The sequence below is a fragment of the Ceratosolen solmsi genome, unplaced genomic scaffold (assembly GCF_000503995.2).
Source record: "Ceratosolen solmsi marchali unplaced genomic scaffold, CerSol_1.0 scaffold30, whole genome shotgun sequence".
NCBI lineage: Eukaryota > Metazoa > Arthropoda > Insecta > Hymenoptera > Agaonidae > Ceratosolen > Ceratosolen solmsi.
Genome location: NW_011948421.1, coordinates 2,725,166 through 2,743,565, shown reverse-complemented (window position 1 = coordinate 2,743,565; position 18,400 = coordinate 2,725,166). Strand labels below are relative to the sequence as shown.

Below are 18,400 nucleotides of genomic sequence, written 5' to 3'. Positions count from 1 at the left end.
TTATCGTGTATCGTGACCTGTCAATCCCGTAACTTACACGAAAGTTATCCCGTCAAAATTTAATTGCTAACATGAAGTCGAATTGTAAAAGATAACCAAGCAAAACATTATTATTAGAGTTTGGATTAATTTTCTTGCGACAATGTCATACTCGCAACTTTCGTTAAAATCAGGTTTTCCACGAGCTACGCTTGCTAATGGAATTGGACGTTACATAGGCCAGTTGCAAAGGGTCACTTTGAAATTCTGTAAAAATCACGGCGCAAGTAGGGGGATACGGTGAGAACGTTTTTTATTCAACATTGTTTAAAAGATCATATATATTTTGACATAATTTCATTTTTATGCAACTAATTATTATTATTAATATATATATATATATATATCAATGCCTAACAAGTATACATAAAATTTACATTATTTAAATAATTGAAACTATGAGACCATTACACACACACACACACACACACACACATATATATACACATTTATTTATTATTATCATTTGTTTTCTTTCATTATAGGCTTATTAATATTATACAGAATAATTATAAAATAAGCATTTTTTTTAATTATTGCCGAGCTTAATTCATAGAATGAAAGGAAATGTATGTGAACTTATATTTGTATTTATTTATTTTCTATTACAAAATCATAACATCTTATTAAATTTGATACAAATTTCAGTTCTACGCTAACTTTTTATTAATTTATGCATTTTTAAATGATATTCGTGTTTTTAGAATTTCTGTAAATATAAACTAAAAGTAATCGAATATTTGTAATAAAATAATTATTTTATAATTTCAGTGATTTTATAGAATATGATCTTATAAATTATGCCAAAGAAAATCCTGGGGTTGTCGTGTATGTCAAACCTAGAAGACATCGTGGTCCCGTTATTAAAGCTGAATATCGTAAGAAATATTTATTGCAATTACTTTTTGATATTTGTGTACTTTGTCCAATTAAATTATAGCGATACTTATATATCTTATATCCTACGGTTGTCTATGTTATGCGCGCAATTATGATTTTATGTCGAATAGATTTGTATTTAATATAATTTGTAGTTAATGGTCAAACCCACTGGATTTGTTGCCGTAAATTTAGTCGAGAAGATATTATAAAGTACATGGAGCTTGTACGTACGCAATCTTTTGACGGCTCTACTTTACGATTAAGAAAATTCTGGCATACAGAATTTCCATCTATTCAAGGCCCCTGGACACCTTTCACATTTCGAGATCCAAAATTAAATATCACCGAATTTCCAAATGTAAGATACGCATATTAATTATGTACATCGCCTTACTCATTAATAATTTCAATATTCAAAAATTATAGGCTGAGCTTGGAAAGTGCATAAAAACTGAACCAACTGCAACAGAAGAGATTATTGAATTATTTAAAAAACAGCAAATAGAAGAAAAATCTATTGCACAATTAGAAGAATAGAGCAAAGTAATTCATCGATAACATTTTAGGAACATTGTAATCCATTGTAATTATATCTGTTAATATATTCATATTAAATCATATAATATGTATTATACATTTGTACACTTAATGACTATAAGAAATATATGTTATTTAAAATAATAATTTCTCTTTATTATGTTTACCAATCAATACAAAATAAATGTTAATCAAACTAATGAACAATATTGTAACATTCAATGTCATTATTTTATATTTTATTTTCACAGTATTTTAATTATAAAAACTTTTTAAAGAAGTATTTGTCTCTCTTTGAACGTGTGTTCGAAAGAAAAAAACGAGTAAATAAGGAAGTCATTGAAAAAATTACTTTCAAAATTGGATGCAAAACTGTGACTAGTCTGTTGTTTTACGTACCATAATATAGTTACACTGAAATGCTATTTTTTAGTTAAATTTTCAAGACAAGCATTAAAAGACTAAAATCTACTAGAAAAATATATCCTCATAGTTTATTCTTAAAAAATATATGAGTAAATGTATATAATTCATGTATGCTTGTTTTTCAATTTTTCTTACAAAACCTAAAACCTAAGAAATTACTTCTAAAAGTTTACGAATTTAATGACCATCATCTATCTACATTTAATATGCGAAAAAATTATTCGCTTTCATTAATTTAAAAAAAAAAAAAAAAAAAAAAAAAAAAAAAAAAAAAAAAAAAAAAAAAATTAAAAAAAATTTAAAAAAAAAATAAAAGGACACCTGTCAAAAGCAATTTTTGGCTGTAGTGGTAACAAAAAACAGCATCAGATAACTTCGAAATATTATCAAAGTTAAAAAAAGGAAAGAAAAACAGTTACCGATGCCAAATAAATAAAATTAATTTATTTATAAATACTTTTTTAACTTTAAAAAAGAAAAGAAAAAAAAGACAGACGTCTTAATCAACCTAAAGAAACGTGTATTTTATATTAAAAAATAATAATAATAAAAAAGTCTATGGATTTCATACTTTCTTAAATAATTATCATACATACTTAAAAAAAAAAAAAAAAAAAAAAAAAAAAAAAAAAAACTCAAAATAACTTTATATTTAAAAAATACACTCATTCAATCAGTCAAAAAATATGTGCACTGAATTAGCCAGTCAATCTCTCACACTAGTTTGATCATTACATTCATAAATGATTTTCACAGTTTTCAAAGTCTTTTTTAAAAAATTTATACATTTGAAAATTCTTGTTAAATGTCCATTGCAATGAACTGACAAGCAATCAAATAGATTAAGCTTCGAAATCGAAGCTATATATTGGTATTTTTATAATATTACATTAAGAATAGAAAAACTTGAGATTTTATTCAACTTTTAATCTTTTGCTGAACTCTTCCTGCTGCTTTTCTCGCCATTCTTTTTTCGGTTTCATCCTCTTCAACTGCCCGTCCCTAAAACATTAGGCATAATGAAATTTATTAAACAGTTATGAAAATCATTAAAGAAAAAAAAAAATCAAGTTATTTTGAAAGTATAATAAAGTCATTAATATTGCGCTCATTAGATATAAATAGTTCAAGTGAGTTGAAAGGTAAACTCGACGTCACTTCAATTTTCTTTTCCTTGGAAATAAAGCGCTCATTACCATTGTAGATCAACGAGTCCTCCCTGCCTTGCGATCACCGATTTAACTCTATTCGCAAAATCTATAGCGCTCTCATCTTCCCTTCTGTACATTGGAGGTAGATACCACACGTCACAAACGATTGCCCAACTTGACATCATCATGTACAAATACTGAAGCATTGAAAATCTGTTGCTATTCCAAAATGCATCACCAAAACGTGGGTCATACTGTAACATTAAGAAGTTTTTGTTTTAATTAACGAATCCCTGTTAAATAAAAATATACGTGTCATCTGCATAGTGGACAAAAAAGTTATTCATTCGATAGATTAGATAAATTAGAGTATCCGTCGCTTCGACGGCTATTATCGATGCTTTAATCCCTAATTTTAACTCTATGATTATCAACCGTTCTTCGACCATTCATAAATAAGTCTAGTCTAAGTGTCTTGTCATCATAATATTATAAAACCTTCGCATTGCTTGAAAATTCATTATTATTATTATTATTATTATTATTATTATTATCATTATTATTATTATTATTATTATTATTATTATTATACCTTAATAGCGACTGGATAAATTACGCCGCCCACTTCGAAACTGCCTTTTTTAAATTGCATAACCGATGTATTATTAATACATGTCCCTTCTGGGAAAATAAGTATTGGAGGATTCTTTGGATCGGATATGTGCATTTTTAGCCTGAAACATATTCATTGTCAAAATGTTGAACTATGTGATTAGTTTATCATATAGTCTATACAAAATTGGCGATAATTACCTTTTTGTAACCGCTTCTCTGTCTTTAACTTCCGATCGCTCGAACCAAATGTGCGGCGATGCTCGAGCAAGGGCTCTTTGTAAAATGCCCAAAAAACCGCCATGTCGTTGTCCAATCTATTAAACGATCGCAAAGTACTTTTCATTCTTCGCATTAAGTTTGAGAATTTATAAATGAAAATAGTCTCAATATCATTGGAATTTATAATAAAATTTGGAAAATGTTAATTACCAGATTATCATTACAATTGTCATATAAATTTTAATAGCTAACGCGACAATTGCACGTCTCAAAAAAATAACACCCCCATCTGAATGGTATTTTTTCTTATTTATTTATTTATTTATTTATTTATAAAGTTTACCTTAAATTTTTTCGAATTTTCGAATATTTTTAACAAATTATTAACTCGTCAAATGACTATATTTAGTATAAAATCTCTGGATTACGAATAAACCTACTTGTGCCAGAATGCATTACACTATTGCGTACGTGCAAGCTAATATATTATGAAATTCGTTAAATAAAAAATTTACAAAAATTACGTAAGCAAATACAGACACGCATTATCTATAAACATAATTTAAGTATCAAACAATTATCATTGAATAAGAAAATAGTCCACTAGCAGGAAACAAAATTAAATTTTTTAATTATGATTTAAACATTTATACTCTTACTCCAGTATCACAATTTCCAATGATTTATAGCGACTATATAATATAATGAATATAGCCATGCAATTTATTATTTTTAGCATTAATTATTTAAGCGTATTACAACAATAATGCAACAGCAGCAAGCGTTTTATTATTTTGCCAGTTAAAATTTTTTTTTTTTATATAATATTTACATTTTATTAAATTACTTTTATAATAGTATCCGAACTTGTTGATAAGAATATAAATATAAATAAGACTATTAATATTATTAATTTTACAAATTTTAATTGATTAAAATCTCGTATGTATAACTGAATTATAATAATTTTTGTTTTTTACTTATTATACAATGTTCTGGAATAAATTTATTGTGAACAATATAACAGATCTGTATTGAATATATTTTTTACATCAATAAACATAATACAATGGAATACAATGTTTTCAGAGAGAGAAAAAAAAAACAACATAATCTAAATATTTTTAAATATAAAAGAGCATCTGCTATTGAATTGAAACAGTGGAATGAATTAATATTAATGATATTAGATCTAAAAGGCGAAACTACTGTAAGGTAAAGAGTATTAAATTAAAATTTTTCATGATCATAAAAGATAGCGAAAACTTGGTAGAAATTAGAAATTTGTAAAAAGTTTATTATAATATTTATATAATACTATGTATCCATATATATATATATATATAGTAAATTTAAAATAAAAAGAAAAAAAAAAAAACAATGTATCGAATTCAAATGTAGTACTTGTGCATTATTTAAGAGGTCGAGCTTTGAAGTTGTAATGGAATTTATATTTTTATATTAATGTTGACAGTGCGTGTAGGCACGAGAAAAAAATAAATAAAACTTAGCGATGTTTATGAGATTTTGTGAAGAAGCGGAGCGTGACGGAGAAACCGGAAGCCAAAGAAATGCATGGGCTAAGAAAAGTAGGGGTAGGTACGAGGGCAAAGCAAAAGAAAGCAATATGGAGGAGAGCCTACCAGGGAATAGCAATTGTCACACATAAGTACGAGGGCGTCGATGGGTGAGGTATGATTGGCCACGCAGATACCCGTCTTAGGCCTATTCTTGGAGTTGTGATAGGTAATGACCGACGATAAGGCGCTCGATAGCACGGCGAAGCACATTATCAAAACCCGCTGATTCAACCAACACTTGAATGGTCCGTCCGGTACATATCCAACAATCGCTGTGCAAAATGTCAGCCACATCACCTGTGTCACAAAATAAAGAAGCTCACTAACTACGTTTATGATTGAATATGTCAGCACGGTGTTGACACCTTACGCAACGAATCCGTATACGCGAGCTAATACCAAACACCGCTGTGTGCTAAACTCTCGTCCGTATTATTATTAAACAACTCGGATCGTTTGAGTCATCGGATGATAAGCATTGGGATTATTAAAGATGTCTTTCATTGCGATTTTCAGTCGTAATGGCGCGAAGTTATTGCATCACTTCATTAATTTCATTAATATTACTAGGATGGTTAATGAAGTCGCTGTCACCCCTTACCAATCAACATTGTCGAATAAAATGGAAACATAGTGGCGGCGCATTTGACAAAAACGAAAACTTATGATTCAATTAACATTTATTATTTGTAATACTTTTTTGTTTTTTGTTTTTTATTTTTACCAAAGAAAATGCCGTATTCGTAGATAAAATGCATACATCGATAGTGGATGTATGATTCGCTACGCAAATTCCAGTTGACTTGGGCTTATACTCAGGATTATGAATTGTAATTAAACTTGACAGCGATCTCGACATTATGCGAAAAAATATACGATTGGCGTAATCATTAGCCCATCTTTTTAACCAGCCATTTGGCAAAAATCCGATACTGAACGTCGAAATTATGAGGTAAAGTACCTATGGAAGCTGATCGTTAGTAAATTATCGGTAACAATTTGTAATTTTATATGCACAACATGAGCGACGTTGATTTTTTTAATAAGTACTTTGAATTACTCTCTTTCTCTCTCTCTCTCTCTCTCTCTCACACACACACACACACACACACACACGCACGCACGCACGCACGCACGCGCGCGCGCGCGCACGCACACACACAATAATTTTATTATTTTGTGTGTAATAATATAAATAATTTATTAATAATTGTATTTACGTTAAAGTACTTACGCCAACGAAACAAATGAGAATTCGCAAAGGTAAGAGAAAACAATATCTCATGAAAAAACCACACATCCATATGACAGTTAATTTCCAGGAAATGAACTCATAGCGTCTATTTGTTCTCGTTAAAAGATTCCAATTCTGTAAAGAATAAGTATTGAAATGCATTATTACGTCCGAATAATTAGTTAAAAGCTAAATACAGAGTATGCTTATATTTCAATTGTATTAACCTTCAGTTCTTCTGCTTCAAATCTAGAAGTTACATCATCTTCTATAATTGCTTCGATGCCAGCTCGAATGTATCCTAAACATATCGCAGGCTCAAATTCTCGTTTGAGTGTTTCGAAGGATTTTTTCCTTGATATGTCAGCCTGAAATTATTACAAGCATTTCACCTTTTCTCTCAATTACAGTTTAAAATTTTATAACCATTGAAAAATTATAAACTTATTATTCTAAATAATTGAACATAAATTACAGTATAATAAAATTATAATATTGCAATAATTATACTACACTATGGAAACAATTATTTTTCTATTTAAATGCGCATTAGAAATAGTTGCAAATTAATGGAGAATTTCAATTAAATTTACCTCTTTGCTTGCTTCAAGATGAAAATTATTTTTCTCTTTAGCTGCTTCATTCGTTAGCTCAGAATCTTCATTGTGATTCTGCATTTCCGGTTCAGGAACGAGAATCAAGTCTTTGGAACGCGCAATTACCGAATTACCAATTGCTCCATTCTGATTTTTCTTTTCATTTTTGCAAAAGCCAACAGTAGCATTTCCTTCAGTAATGTTCGGCAATTCTCCATCTTCGTCATCGCTATCGTACCCTTCGACAGTCCAGTTTCCATTTCGCTTTCTTACGTGTTCAATGTTTTGCCTGCCATACTGAAAACATTTCCAACGGGTAATTTGATATTATTCCTGTCGATTAAGTACTATTCATATTATATCGACGTATAGTCTATTAATTCTTATTAACTTGTGCATTATGTAGTATTTTCAATATAATTCATGATCGATAATTGATCGAATAATTATAAATGCGTCTCAAGCACATTTTATAATTCGAATATAAATAATTAAAATATAGCGTAAACATTTAGTGGCTCACATTAAAGATTTTTAAATGTCAGGTATCTTAACATATTTGAATATACATAGAATTCTCTTTACTTTCTGATTTTAAACAAATGACACGTGCAAATTTGTAACGGTTGATCATTAATCATTTGCTTAATCATTTTATTTATTGATCGCACGACACATTCGTTAAGCAAATTCATTCGTCGTTCGCTTTAAATGGTTAATCCAAGTAAATACTCTCCATACAAAAATTTTTCTATCGTAACTGCATTACAGACGAGAAAATCAAGTAGTATGCATTTACTATTTTATAATTAATAATTAAACTAATATTCTGATTAACGTAAATTTAACGATATTAATTAAATATATTAAAGTGAAAATAACGAAGTAAAAGTATCATTGTTAATGAAAGTAGTACATTATGCAGTAGCATGCATAGTATGTTACTTTGTGAAAAATTTGATCATATATATCTTTCTATAATATGTGCTGTTAGTTTTTCTATTGTAACGATTGAAAAAATATATCAGGTACCTAAGTTTCTAATGCTTAACTTATATCAAACGTAACATATAAGTTTCATAAGATAATATTTGTATATATATATATATATATATATATATATATATATTGCTCAACTATAACTTTTCAAAGGCGAACCATAAACTACAACCAATCATATCTACGGTTGAATGCTCTTATAAAAATAATACACAAAAAAGATATTAATTTTTCTTTGAATTTGACAATTTATAATTATCAAAAAAAAAAGAAGATAGTAAAAATGGACAATTAATTGTTTATTAAAATGAATAATTGAATTCTTACACTTTTTCGATATTTCAAAAGTTTATTTCAAATATTAGTCGCAATTGAGAATTATTAAAATTATAAAAAGTATTTTAAAAACTTTCGTTAAATAATAAATTTTTTTTTTGTATTATATTTATATGTATTACAGTAAATAAAAGAATAGCAATTAAAATGGGTTAAAATTGAAAATAAATAAATAGAACGACGCAGCAATAAGGAATACAATATATGAATTATTATTAATATATATTTAAATTTATCTGTTCAAATATTTATAAATTATTTATAATTTACATTTTACAATTAAATTTAGCATTCTCATCAATGTTTCAATAAATAGAGTTAATTCTATTTTAAATTACATTTTTTAATATTAATTGACATATAATCAAAGTTCAACGAGCTATTTCAATTTCAATTTAACATGTTTACTACTAATAATTTTTATATTTATACAATTTTTGATCATATATATTTATATTATTTTATCTGAAATATATTAAATTCTTGTTTTGATATTTTAAAATTTATATCAATATTAAAATTACCTATTTAATAATAAATATAAACAGGTCGTTAACAATTTTTGACATATTTAATCTCTTACGATTCGAAATAGAAATTTGAAATCAAATTCAAATCAAAACGTTTAAACAAATATTTTTATCAATTTAAATGAAGATGGTGTAACACATTCGCATTATGAATACAAATTAACTAATTTAAAATCAAAAAATAAAATTAAAATTAAAAAGTAAAAAATCATAAAATTTATTATATTTATATTTTATTCTTGTCTTGGTAGAAAAATATTACAGTTAAACTCATAAGTAAATGAACATTTATTAATTCACTTATAATTAAGTGTCGAAGTATCTTTTATAGAAATGATTATTTTAATAAATGTTGAATTTAAAAATGAAAAAAAATTCAGTAAATTTTTATACATATTTTAATATATACATACATACACACATACATAAACATTATTCTAGCATTTTATCAATTTTTTCTATATTATTTATAACTCAATAGATATTTATACATATATTTTTTATGTTGATAAAATTTTTGGATAAATTAAAGTCTCAATTCATTGTTGAAATAATTTATCGATTTAATATTTATAAATTCATAGTTGATATAATATATTACATTTAGTAGCGCTAATTTTAAATAATAATATTTTCAAATTAATCAGTAATTATCAAATAAATATCATTAATCAAACATTCATTTATTCGCTTTTTATAAAATAAATGCACCTAACCCAGTGTTTATGGAAATATTATTACATTAATAATAAGTAAAAAGTGATCATAACTGTAATTTTATAAAGTTCTCCAATATTTTCCAAACATTTTCAATGAAAGCTGATAACTTATATTACATTTCGTCCTGTATAAGAATTTTTAAACATAATTTGATTGTAATAATATATTATCACTATCATTACCACTAAACCAAGATTTTTTAGCTATAAAATAAACAAATGATATTACTTAATTTTACTTTAATTATTTCAATGTATAGAAGGAAATTTTTTTAAATAAAATTAAAAGTTAGAATATATTCATTATAATGGTACAAGTCAAAATTTGCTAGTTATATTAATTCAATATTATACAATTCATTAGTATGTTATTTTATATTGATAAATTAAAATAGGAAGCTTGTATCGCTACTTTTAATATTTAATAAATTAATTATTTTGTAATATAAGCAATATATTTAACACATTCCTTTATATGAAATTACAATTCAAAAATACCTCTAACAAAATTTCTTTAATTCCACATTATGTATTCATTGGTAGCTTTGATATACAATATATTTGCTGATTGAAATCTTAATCGATTGTACTAATTATTACGTACATTAAGTATTATTCAAAACATAAAATATTATAGAGTAAATTTCAATTGACATTCAAAATTTTTGATTTTGAAATTTTATTGTCGACATTATATACCTTATGCATTATTTATTTAGTGTAATTACCGTTCAAATACCATCTTGACAAATAACGTTGATTTTATTTTAAAATTGTTTTTTACATTGTAATTGAAAATTTACAATTTTTTCTTTGCAAGCCATAGCTATAAATTAGATACTGCACAACCAAGAAAATTAATATACTTTACGGATAATGTCAAAAAAAAATTTAACTTGCAATATTTAAACTATATAATTTTTAATCCTACATATAATAAACAATATATTATAATATCATATGACATTATGCATACAAAAACATGAAATATTATTATTTTCACAAAAGAGTTTTAATTAAAAAAGTATTCGATATTTATTATTTTAAAATCTTTATATAATTTGATCTTTATCTAGTAATTGCATATTTCATAACTTGGCATACATATTTTCCTTATCATTCCCGGATTTTTGATTATATCTTTATTCGATCATGATTTAAAATGGACATACTCTAATAACATCTAAATTGCATATTGCATAAGTCTGCTATAGAAATACCTAATTCTTATTTCTATTCGATAAAGAAATAAAATTATTCAAGTGAAATAAAAAAATATGCAATTTACACTTAATTTATAAATTTTATCAAGTTAAAGAAAAATATTCATCTAAACATTGTATGAATAAACAATGAGATGATATCAAAGAAATGAATTCTTGTTAACTAATATATCAATAACTAATTAATTACCATTTATATTTAATTTATCCTTTTGTAAAATTAAAAGATTCTTATTCTAGTTAACTTTTTTAAGCGAAAGCTCACAATATCATATATTTTATCAATTCACAATGTAATACTTAATGTGCGTCTTTTTCAGTTATTATTACGATTTTGTATCATAAAATTTATATTTATATATATATATATATATCAAGCCTTTTAGTAATTTTAAATATATATATATATATATATGTGTGTATTTTATTTTTTATTATTGTTATTATGTCATATATGTCGTCAAATGAATTTCGTACAGAAACTTATCTTCTAGCATATTATCACGTAAAATTTTGGAGATGTTTTATTAAAAAAGAAAGCTATATATGCCACTCGTGTCAACTTATCACATACTTTTCAAATCAAAATAATCTAAATTTTGTTATAGATGTAATTATTTAAAAAAGAAATTTTAATTACTAAATGAAGAAATTTAAGTTTTTTTGAATTTACAAAAAATAAAATGTTTTTTTATCGTAGATAAAATTTTTAGTTTATATTATATCTATAAAATATAAGAAAAATAAAATAAACGTATCTGCAAAACTCATGTTTTATAAAATGCCATATTACAAATTTTGTAGTCAATCTAGTGAAATATAAAATTAACAAAATTAACAATGTCAGTTGTCAGTCATATACAAAACTTTAAAATATTTATTATTATATTTCAGTTATAATTAACACACTATCAAATTTACATCCAAGTAAATATTACTTATATAATTGTTTGAAGCATGAAAAGATGATACATAAGTCATTTACAATTTGATAACAATACATCAGTTTTTTTAGAATTTTACTCTTATTAAATATAATATTGTAGATAGTTAATATATAAAATTGATGGCGATAATATTCTTATAGATTATCATTCTTAAGTAAAAGTTCTACCAACTTATCAAATACATAAGCATATATACGTTTGCAGACATACGCATCAATGCTTAATTAAAAATTAATTTTTATGAAAACAGACCTATAAAATAACAGAGATTCTAAAAAATCAATGAAGCGAAGCGTCAATGATTCATCTATAAGTTTTGTCATGTACGATCATAGCTGACTATACTGAATAATATAATTCATAAAACGATTACTTGTTCTTTACATTTATAATTTGATGGCTTTTAGTTTAGTCATTGCTTTAAATAAGAAATCTTTTCATTTTACGAATATTTACTTGATGAATATAAATGTTATAATAAAAATTATATTCAATATCCCAAATTTACCTTTTACAGTTATGGTTTTATAATTTTATTTAGTATTATTTTAACGTATAAACTAAATTGTTGCTCCGTTATTGCCCGATAAAAAATGCAATTTAAATTATCATTGTTTACTACTAATAATTGAAATAGCGCAGACCTTATTATTGGAAAATAAATTACAATAAAAACACAAGAAAAACACAATCTTGAACTTAATTTTAATATACAAAAATATTATAATGGTTTTTTCTTTTTTTTTTATCTAATTAAAGAATTTAATTGAAAAATTTAGTTTATACATTTTACAGTTTTGTACAATCAAACTTTTCCCGTCATAAATATTATACTAATTATATATACATGGGCGTTTCTTTGTGTGCGTATTTGTGTGCACATGTATATAAAAACAATAAATTATCAATACTACATATAATTTAAATATTATCTGAAATTTTTCAAACTTTAAAAATTAAATTTGTTTGCATTATCAATGAAATAATGAATAGGTTCGAACAATGTTAAATACGGGATTCGAGTATAATTACATAGTTTAGGTTTAGGATATATTTTTCAAAGTGTGGGAGAATTTCAATTCTTTTATTTAAAAAGTTAGTTGAATTAAGGGAATGACAATGCGCCTGGTAATATTTAACATGATTTTTATAATTTATGCTTTATTTAACTCGTTATAGCTCATTAATTTTGTTTATAATTCTATAAGAAAAATTAATCGTTCCTCATATTACATTATATAAATGCATATATTTTATTCCCTTTATATATATACGTATATACGTAAAATTATGATATTTTATTTCTGACTTCTTCAATTTTACATTTTTAGATACTTTATTGATATTTTGATAATACAAAGTTAAAATTCAATTATGTACAACAACAAATTTCAACTAAGTCTATGCTTTCTTTATAAGTACAAAATAGTAAAATTTTCAATAGCATTTCCATTCGATCAATTCGATGGAATGTAATTGCAACGAAAACTGATAATTTTTTTTAAGACTTTCGATAATTAGAAGAAAAGTATTAATATATAAACGAATACTGATGATCGTACTTATTGCGCAAAATATTAATTAAAAATTTAAATTAAAAATGATCTGAACTTTTAAAATTATCTTTAATATTTAATATCTAAGCATGTTGCATAAGTGTACAATATTCTATACTTGATTTTGTGATAATACAAGTTGCCGTTTAATAAGAAATCGGGTTAATACAAAAGAATTAAAAAAAAAATTTTAGTTTAATTGAAGCAATAATAAATACACAGTGGTCAATTTATGTAATATAATTATAAAATAACTATGTAACTCTTCTGAAGTAATTGACTCACATATTTTTGCAATAATTAATACAATTAACATAAAATATGTATAATAAAAAAATTGATTATGAAGCTTTTTTCGTGAATATCTAAAGTTGTAGAAATTATTACTTATTTTGCGATTTATTAAAGAAGTTGATTGGAATAAAATAAAATTGCGAAAAAGTAAAATAAGAATTTTTCTCATTCAATTTGATTCAAGCATAAATTTAAAGAAAAATGACTTTTTAAATTATTTATAAAACAAATTAAGCTTTTAAACACATTTATCATAATAATTAGTGATTCAATTTTTTATTTTAAGCTATGAAAATTTCAAAAGTTATGGTTTTTTAAATAAAATTTTGGCTCAAAAATTTGTCTAAAAGATCATTTCTATATGAACGAATATTTTTTCAAAAATAAAATGTAAAAATTGGAAAGAAAATATTGATCTGATTGCACTAAATAGAAAATGATAATCTAAACGACATATATTACACAATTCTTTTTTTACTTATTTAATTGTTGCTCTTTAATTTTAATTAAATTATGTCTTTATTTATATAAACGTATATCACTTTTATAAAAGGACCAATAATATAAATGTAAATCACCAAAATCTACATATAACACTAATAATAATATTATATTCGAATAAAAGTATTGAATTTTCATGAAAATTTAAAATCTCATTTAAACAGAAATTTATTTTAATTATATATTATATTTAAAAATTGACTAGTTTTGTAAATATTAGTATCATACATGTATCATCACACATTACAAATTGCTTACAAGAATGTAGGTTATAAAGATGAAAAAATTCAGGAAAATATTTTAATTAAATATAATTTTGTACAGTTGACAAAAAATTGTAAATTATACAATATAGTAGATGAGTTAAAGGTACAAAAAAAAAAAAATATATATATAAGAATGTTATGAAATGTATAGAATAAAATACTGTACAATATATTTAAAGTTTATGGTAGTTTTACGATTATTATTATTATTTTCAATTATTTAAAATTATGTTAACTTAAAAAATTATACTGTTAAAGTATATATGGAAGAGGAAGAAAAATTAAACGTAACATTTGTTAAATAATTGAAGTTCAATTTCCTTGTCATCTATGCTAATCTATTTAATTGTCGGAACTTCAAAAACTAACGACTATTAAGTGTTTTTTAGCTTTGATTCAATTGTAATTTATGATTTCATAAATTTTTTTATTAATAAATAACAATAAATATGTGTAATTCTTAGGTATATAATTATGGATTTAATAATGTATGTATAAATTTCATAGTAAATCAATTATATGAAAAATATAATATAATACAACCAAATCCACTGATTGCTTACATTGGGAATGCTAAAAATATTTGTATATTTAAATTTTTTAATTTGGTACTTAGATTCAGGAAATGAACTTTTATTTCATTGATTAAGCTTCTTTGTAGGGTTCATATTTATTACGTACATAAGCAGAAACAGAAAGGAAAGAAGAAAAGAAAGAAAAAATCAGTTTGTAAATATTTGCAAATCTTGAAATATTAAACTAAATGAAATCGATGCAAAATTAGGATGAGGTAAAACTGAAAATGAATCGAATTCCACTTGGCGTATGATAAATATAAAATGGCTCAGCTAGCTAGCTAGCTAGCACTCGTAAAATGATCAAAAGTAACAAAATAAATGACTAGAGTTCATTCGTTCATTCTTAAGGCCAAATAACATTTCCATATTAATTCCGATATGATGGAAAAATTGTATGCATAATTGTATGTATTATGTTTGGGCAGGTAATTTATCTATTTTATACGTCTGAAAATTATTTACCAACCTCGTATATCTACAACTCTTACACGTGTCAGTAAAAAAAAAAAACTCGGAAATACGGACGAGGTATCCTTAATGAAAGGAAAAGAAATCATGAACAATGTAGCGTAGCCGTATCAAACATAACAAACGCTCGGGTTTGTTAACACGAATATTGGGAGACTCTAAGGAAATTGAACTTGTGGCTGTATGAGGAAGGAAGGACGGAATAAATAATAATCGGGAATGAAGAAAGTAAAGGCCAAGTGCTCGTAATGGTAAACGGGGTGGGGAGCTCAGGGGCACCAGGAACGAAGTTTACGTTCTACGTTGTCGCTATAATAAGAAACTAACCTCGAAAAGCGCGAGCAGAAGCTTGATGTAGAGTCTCCGAACACCCAAGGACTTTCCTATCGAGGCCAAAAAAATAATCGACAGGAGGAACATCAGAAACGGCGTTAGAAGCAATGAGAATGCGACCGACACAATCGACCACAGCACAGCCATTTTGCAACTACAATCGCGTTTAAGCTGCTCGGATCTCCGAGCAACTATCGAGATATATATTCTTAACTTAAGCAACCACACAATGGATCTCTCGTCAACGAAAGAAGAAGATCACACGGCGTCGCAAGCGCAACTCACCGCTTACGGCGACGTGCGCGCCCACCGTTTGCTGCTTTCAGCAGCTTTGCTTCCTCCTCTGCATGCGCCTCCTCCAACAACATCTAAGGATGAATTTTATCTACACTCGTGTACCCAACACGCAGATGCGCAATAATGTAATGGGCAGGGGCGCAGGCGCGACCGGGATCTTTTCAAACAGCCCGCCTCCGACGTCCATTGCCGAGCTACATATCGGCTCTACCGCGAGGAGGGACATTCGGTTACGGCACGGTTACGGCACGGTTACGGCACGGTTACGGCTCGGATTCGGTGGTGTGCGTTGGATGGGGCAGGAGGGGCAGCTATGACGGACGGAGTGACGGGACGGACGGAGTGACGGCGGCGTGACGGATGGAGTGACGTAAGTAATGACGGCTTGGTGACGGACGGATGGAGTGACGTAAGTAGTGACGGCGTGGTGACGGACGGACCGTGGCTCGGTAGAAGCGGCGGCGGGTGCGATGAGGCGGCGAGGGGGTCGGGGAGAGCCGGAATAATACGGCTATTGGCAAACGGTATTCGCTTAGCCGTTTTTAGTGCAGTCGGTAAAATGGAGAGCGAGGCGATTATTAAATAATACGCCTTCTAATCGGTCCCATCGTCCTTCCAATTATTTATATTTAATCTCATCTATTTATTTCTATGATTTAGCATCAATGATTTTGTCGCTTTAGCGAATCCATTTCATTCGTCTCGTAAACACGATCTAAGAGGAATCACGAATCCGAGTACTTAGAGGGCGACGCTGCGAATTCTCATTTACATCCGTTGTTATACGCACGCAACATTCGTGTGACGAGCGTGCGCGCGCAAGAATATATACGCATACCCACGGTAAATGCATATGAGAGAGAGAGAGAGAGAGAGAGAGAGAGAGAGAGAGAGAGAGAGCAAATAGCAGATCTTGAGGAGTAGGGGGAAACAAATAGTGACTAGTCACGGCAAATTTCGAAAACGTCACCTACACAATTAAACGACAATCGACTAAAGAAAAATGTCGAATGTCTAAAAAGTTGGAGAGAAATTTCTTTATAATGAAATATTTATAGTCAATAGCGTATAATCCATATTCATTTTCATTCTGATTTAAGTCACATTTTCGTTAAGCAAAAAGATAAAAGCCATAATTTTGAAGAGGTCACAAACGGAATAATTTCGTGGGTGCCAAGGGTCACAAAGATAATTTAATTTAATTTTCAATATAACACTTGGGTGTAAGATAGGTAAACAAAAAAAAATAATGAAAACATTTATTCTTATTGTATTCAAAAAAAAAGAAAAAAAAAAAAAAAAAAATAAAAAAAAAATAATAAATCAATGCGATTAGAAAGCAATTAAAAACTATAAAAGTATGAAGAATGAAATGTAATTTCATCCTGATGGAAAAACGAATTTTAAATAATTCATAAGATTTTTCCGTATATAAAAAATAAAAGAAATAAAAAAAAAAAAAAAATATAATTAATTACAGTACGATGCACACACAATGTAAAATATGTATGGCGTTAAAAAAATAATTAAAGTAATATGTCACTTTATTAAATATATGCGCTTCCATGCAAATGCCGACTTAAGTTTAATTGTCTTATGAATGCTGTAATCTGTAATTATTTTTGAGGGCGAGAGAAAGATCGATGGGCCAAAGGCAATGAAAAGCGGTTGAATAATATACGAAGAGATGATGTTAATTAATAAAGGTACTTGTAAAATGCAGTAACTCGCTTCTCAAGCTCCACCCTGCCCATCAAGTATACTTACGGCCCTGTTCGCTGCTACTATGCTGCGCTACGTTTATCACCCCCTCCTCCAGGTCAGTTGGCGGCGGCTGTAGCGGTATTGGTGGCGGTGGTGGTGTCGGCGGCGACGGCGGCGATGGTGGCGATGGTGATGGTGATGGTGGTGGTGGTGGTAGCGGTGGTGGTAGCGGTGGTGGTAACGGTGGTGGTGGTGGTGGTAGTAGCGGCGGCGGCGGCGGTGGCGGTGGCGGTGGCGGTGGTGGTGGCGGTGGCGGTGGCGGCGGTGGCGGCGGCGGCGGCGGCGGCAGCGGCGGCGGCAGCGGCAGCGG

General features: G+C 27.5%; 2 protein-coding genes across 3 annotated transcripts; one reads left to right on the top strand and one right to left on the bottom strand.

The window, feature by feature from the left end:
• The first annotated feature begins 35 nt into the window (after positions 1 to 35).
• mRpL43 (mitochondrial ribosomal protein L43) lies at positions 36 to 1,493 on the top strand. Its single transcript, XM_011498471.1, has 4 exons — positions 36 to 279; positions 811 to 917; positions 1,074 to 1,279; positions 1,348 to 1,493. Exons 1-4 carry the CDS (start codon positions 143 to 145, stop codon positions 1,456 to 1,458), a joined length of 561 nt encoding a protein of 186 aa, XP_011496773.1. The 5' UTR covers positions 36 to 142; the 3' UTR covers positions 1,459 to 1,493.
• Positions 1,494 to 2,649: 1,156 nt separating this feature from the next.
• Gpat4 (Glycerol-3-phosphate acyltransferase 4) lies at positions 2,650 to 16,511 on the bottom strand. 2 transcript variants are annotated; one of them, XM_011498469.1, is made up of 9 exons: positions 16,024 to 16,511; positions 7,277 to 7,576; positions 6,911 to 7,051; positions 6,684 to 6,818; positions 6,174 to 6,410; positions 3,849 to 3,964; positions 3,628 to 3,769; positions 3,081 to 3,289; positions 2,650 to 2,886 (listed from the first exon to the last, which is right to left on the bottom strand). In XM_011498469.1, exons 1-9 carry the CDS (start codon positions 16,174 to 16,176, stop codon positions 2,799 to 2,801), a joined length of 1,521 nt encoding a protein of 506 aa, XP_011496771.1. In that variant the 5' UTR covers positions 16,177 to 16,511; the 3' UTR covers positions 2,650 to 2,798. The 2 variants fall into 2 exon arrangements, with proteins under 2 accessions (XP_011496771.1, XP_011496772.1); XM_011498470.1 differs by lacking the exon at positions 6,174 to 6,410 and adding an exon at positions 5,513 to 5,746 and having other exon boundaries at positions 16,024 to 16,402.
• Positions 16,512 to 18,400: the final 1,889 nt, after the last annotated feature.

Bases quoted from the DNA above. Each gene is read 5' to 3' on its own strand.
- mRpL43 (XM_011498471.1), top strand. From the start codon at position 143: ATGTCATACTCGCAACTTTCGTTAAAATCAGGTTTTCCACGAGCTACG. The intron at 280-810 runs GTGAGAACGTTT...TTATAATTTCAG, and splicing joins GGCGCAAGTAGGGGGATACG to TGATTTTATAGAATATGATC. The intron at 1,280-1,347 runs GTAAGATACGCA...CAAAAATTATAG, and splicing joins ATATCACCGAATTTCCAAAT to GCTGAGCTTGGAAAGTGCAT.
- Gpat4 (XM_011498469.1), bottom strand. From the start codon at position 16,176: ATGGCTGTGCTGTGGTCGATTGTGTCGGTCGCATTCTCATTGCTTCTA. The intron at 7,577-16,023 runs GTTAGTTTCTTA...AAATGTTTTCAG, and splicing joins TTCTGCTCGCGCTTTTCGAG to TATGGCAGGCAAAACATTGA. The intron at 7,052-7,276 runs GTAAATTTAATT...TAATAATTTCAG, and splicing joins ATCTTGAAGCAAGCAAAGAG to GCTGACATATCAAGGAAAAA.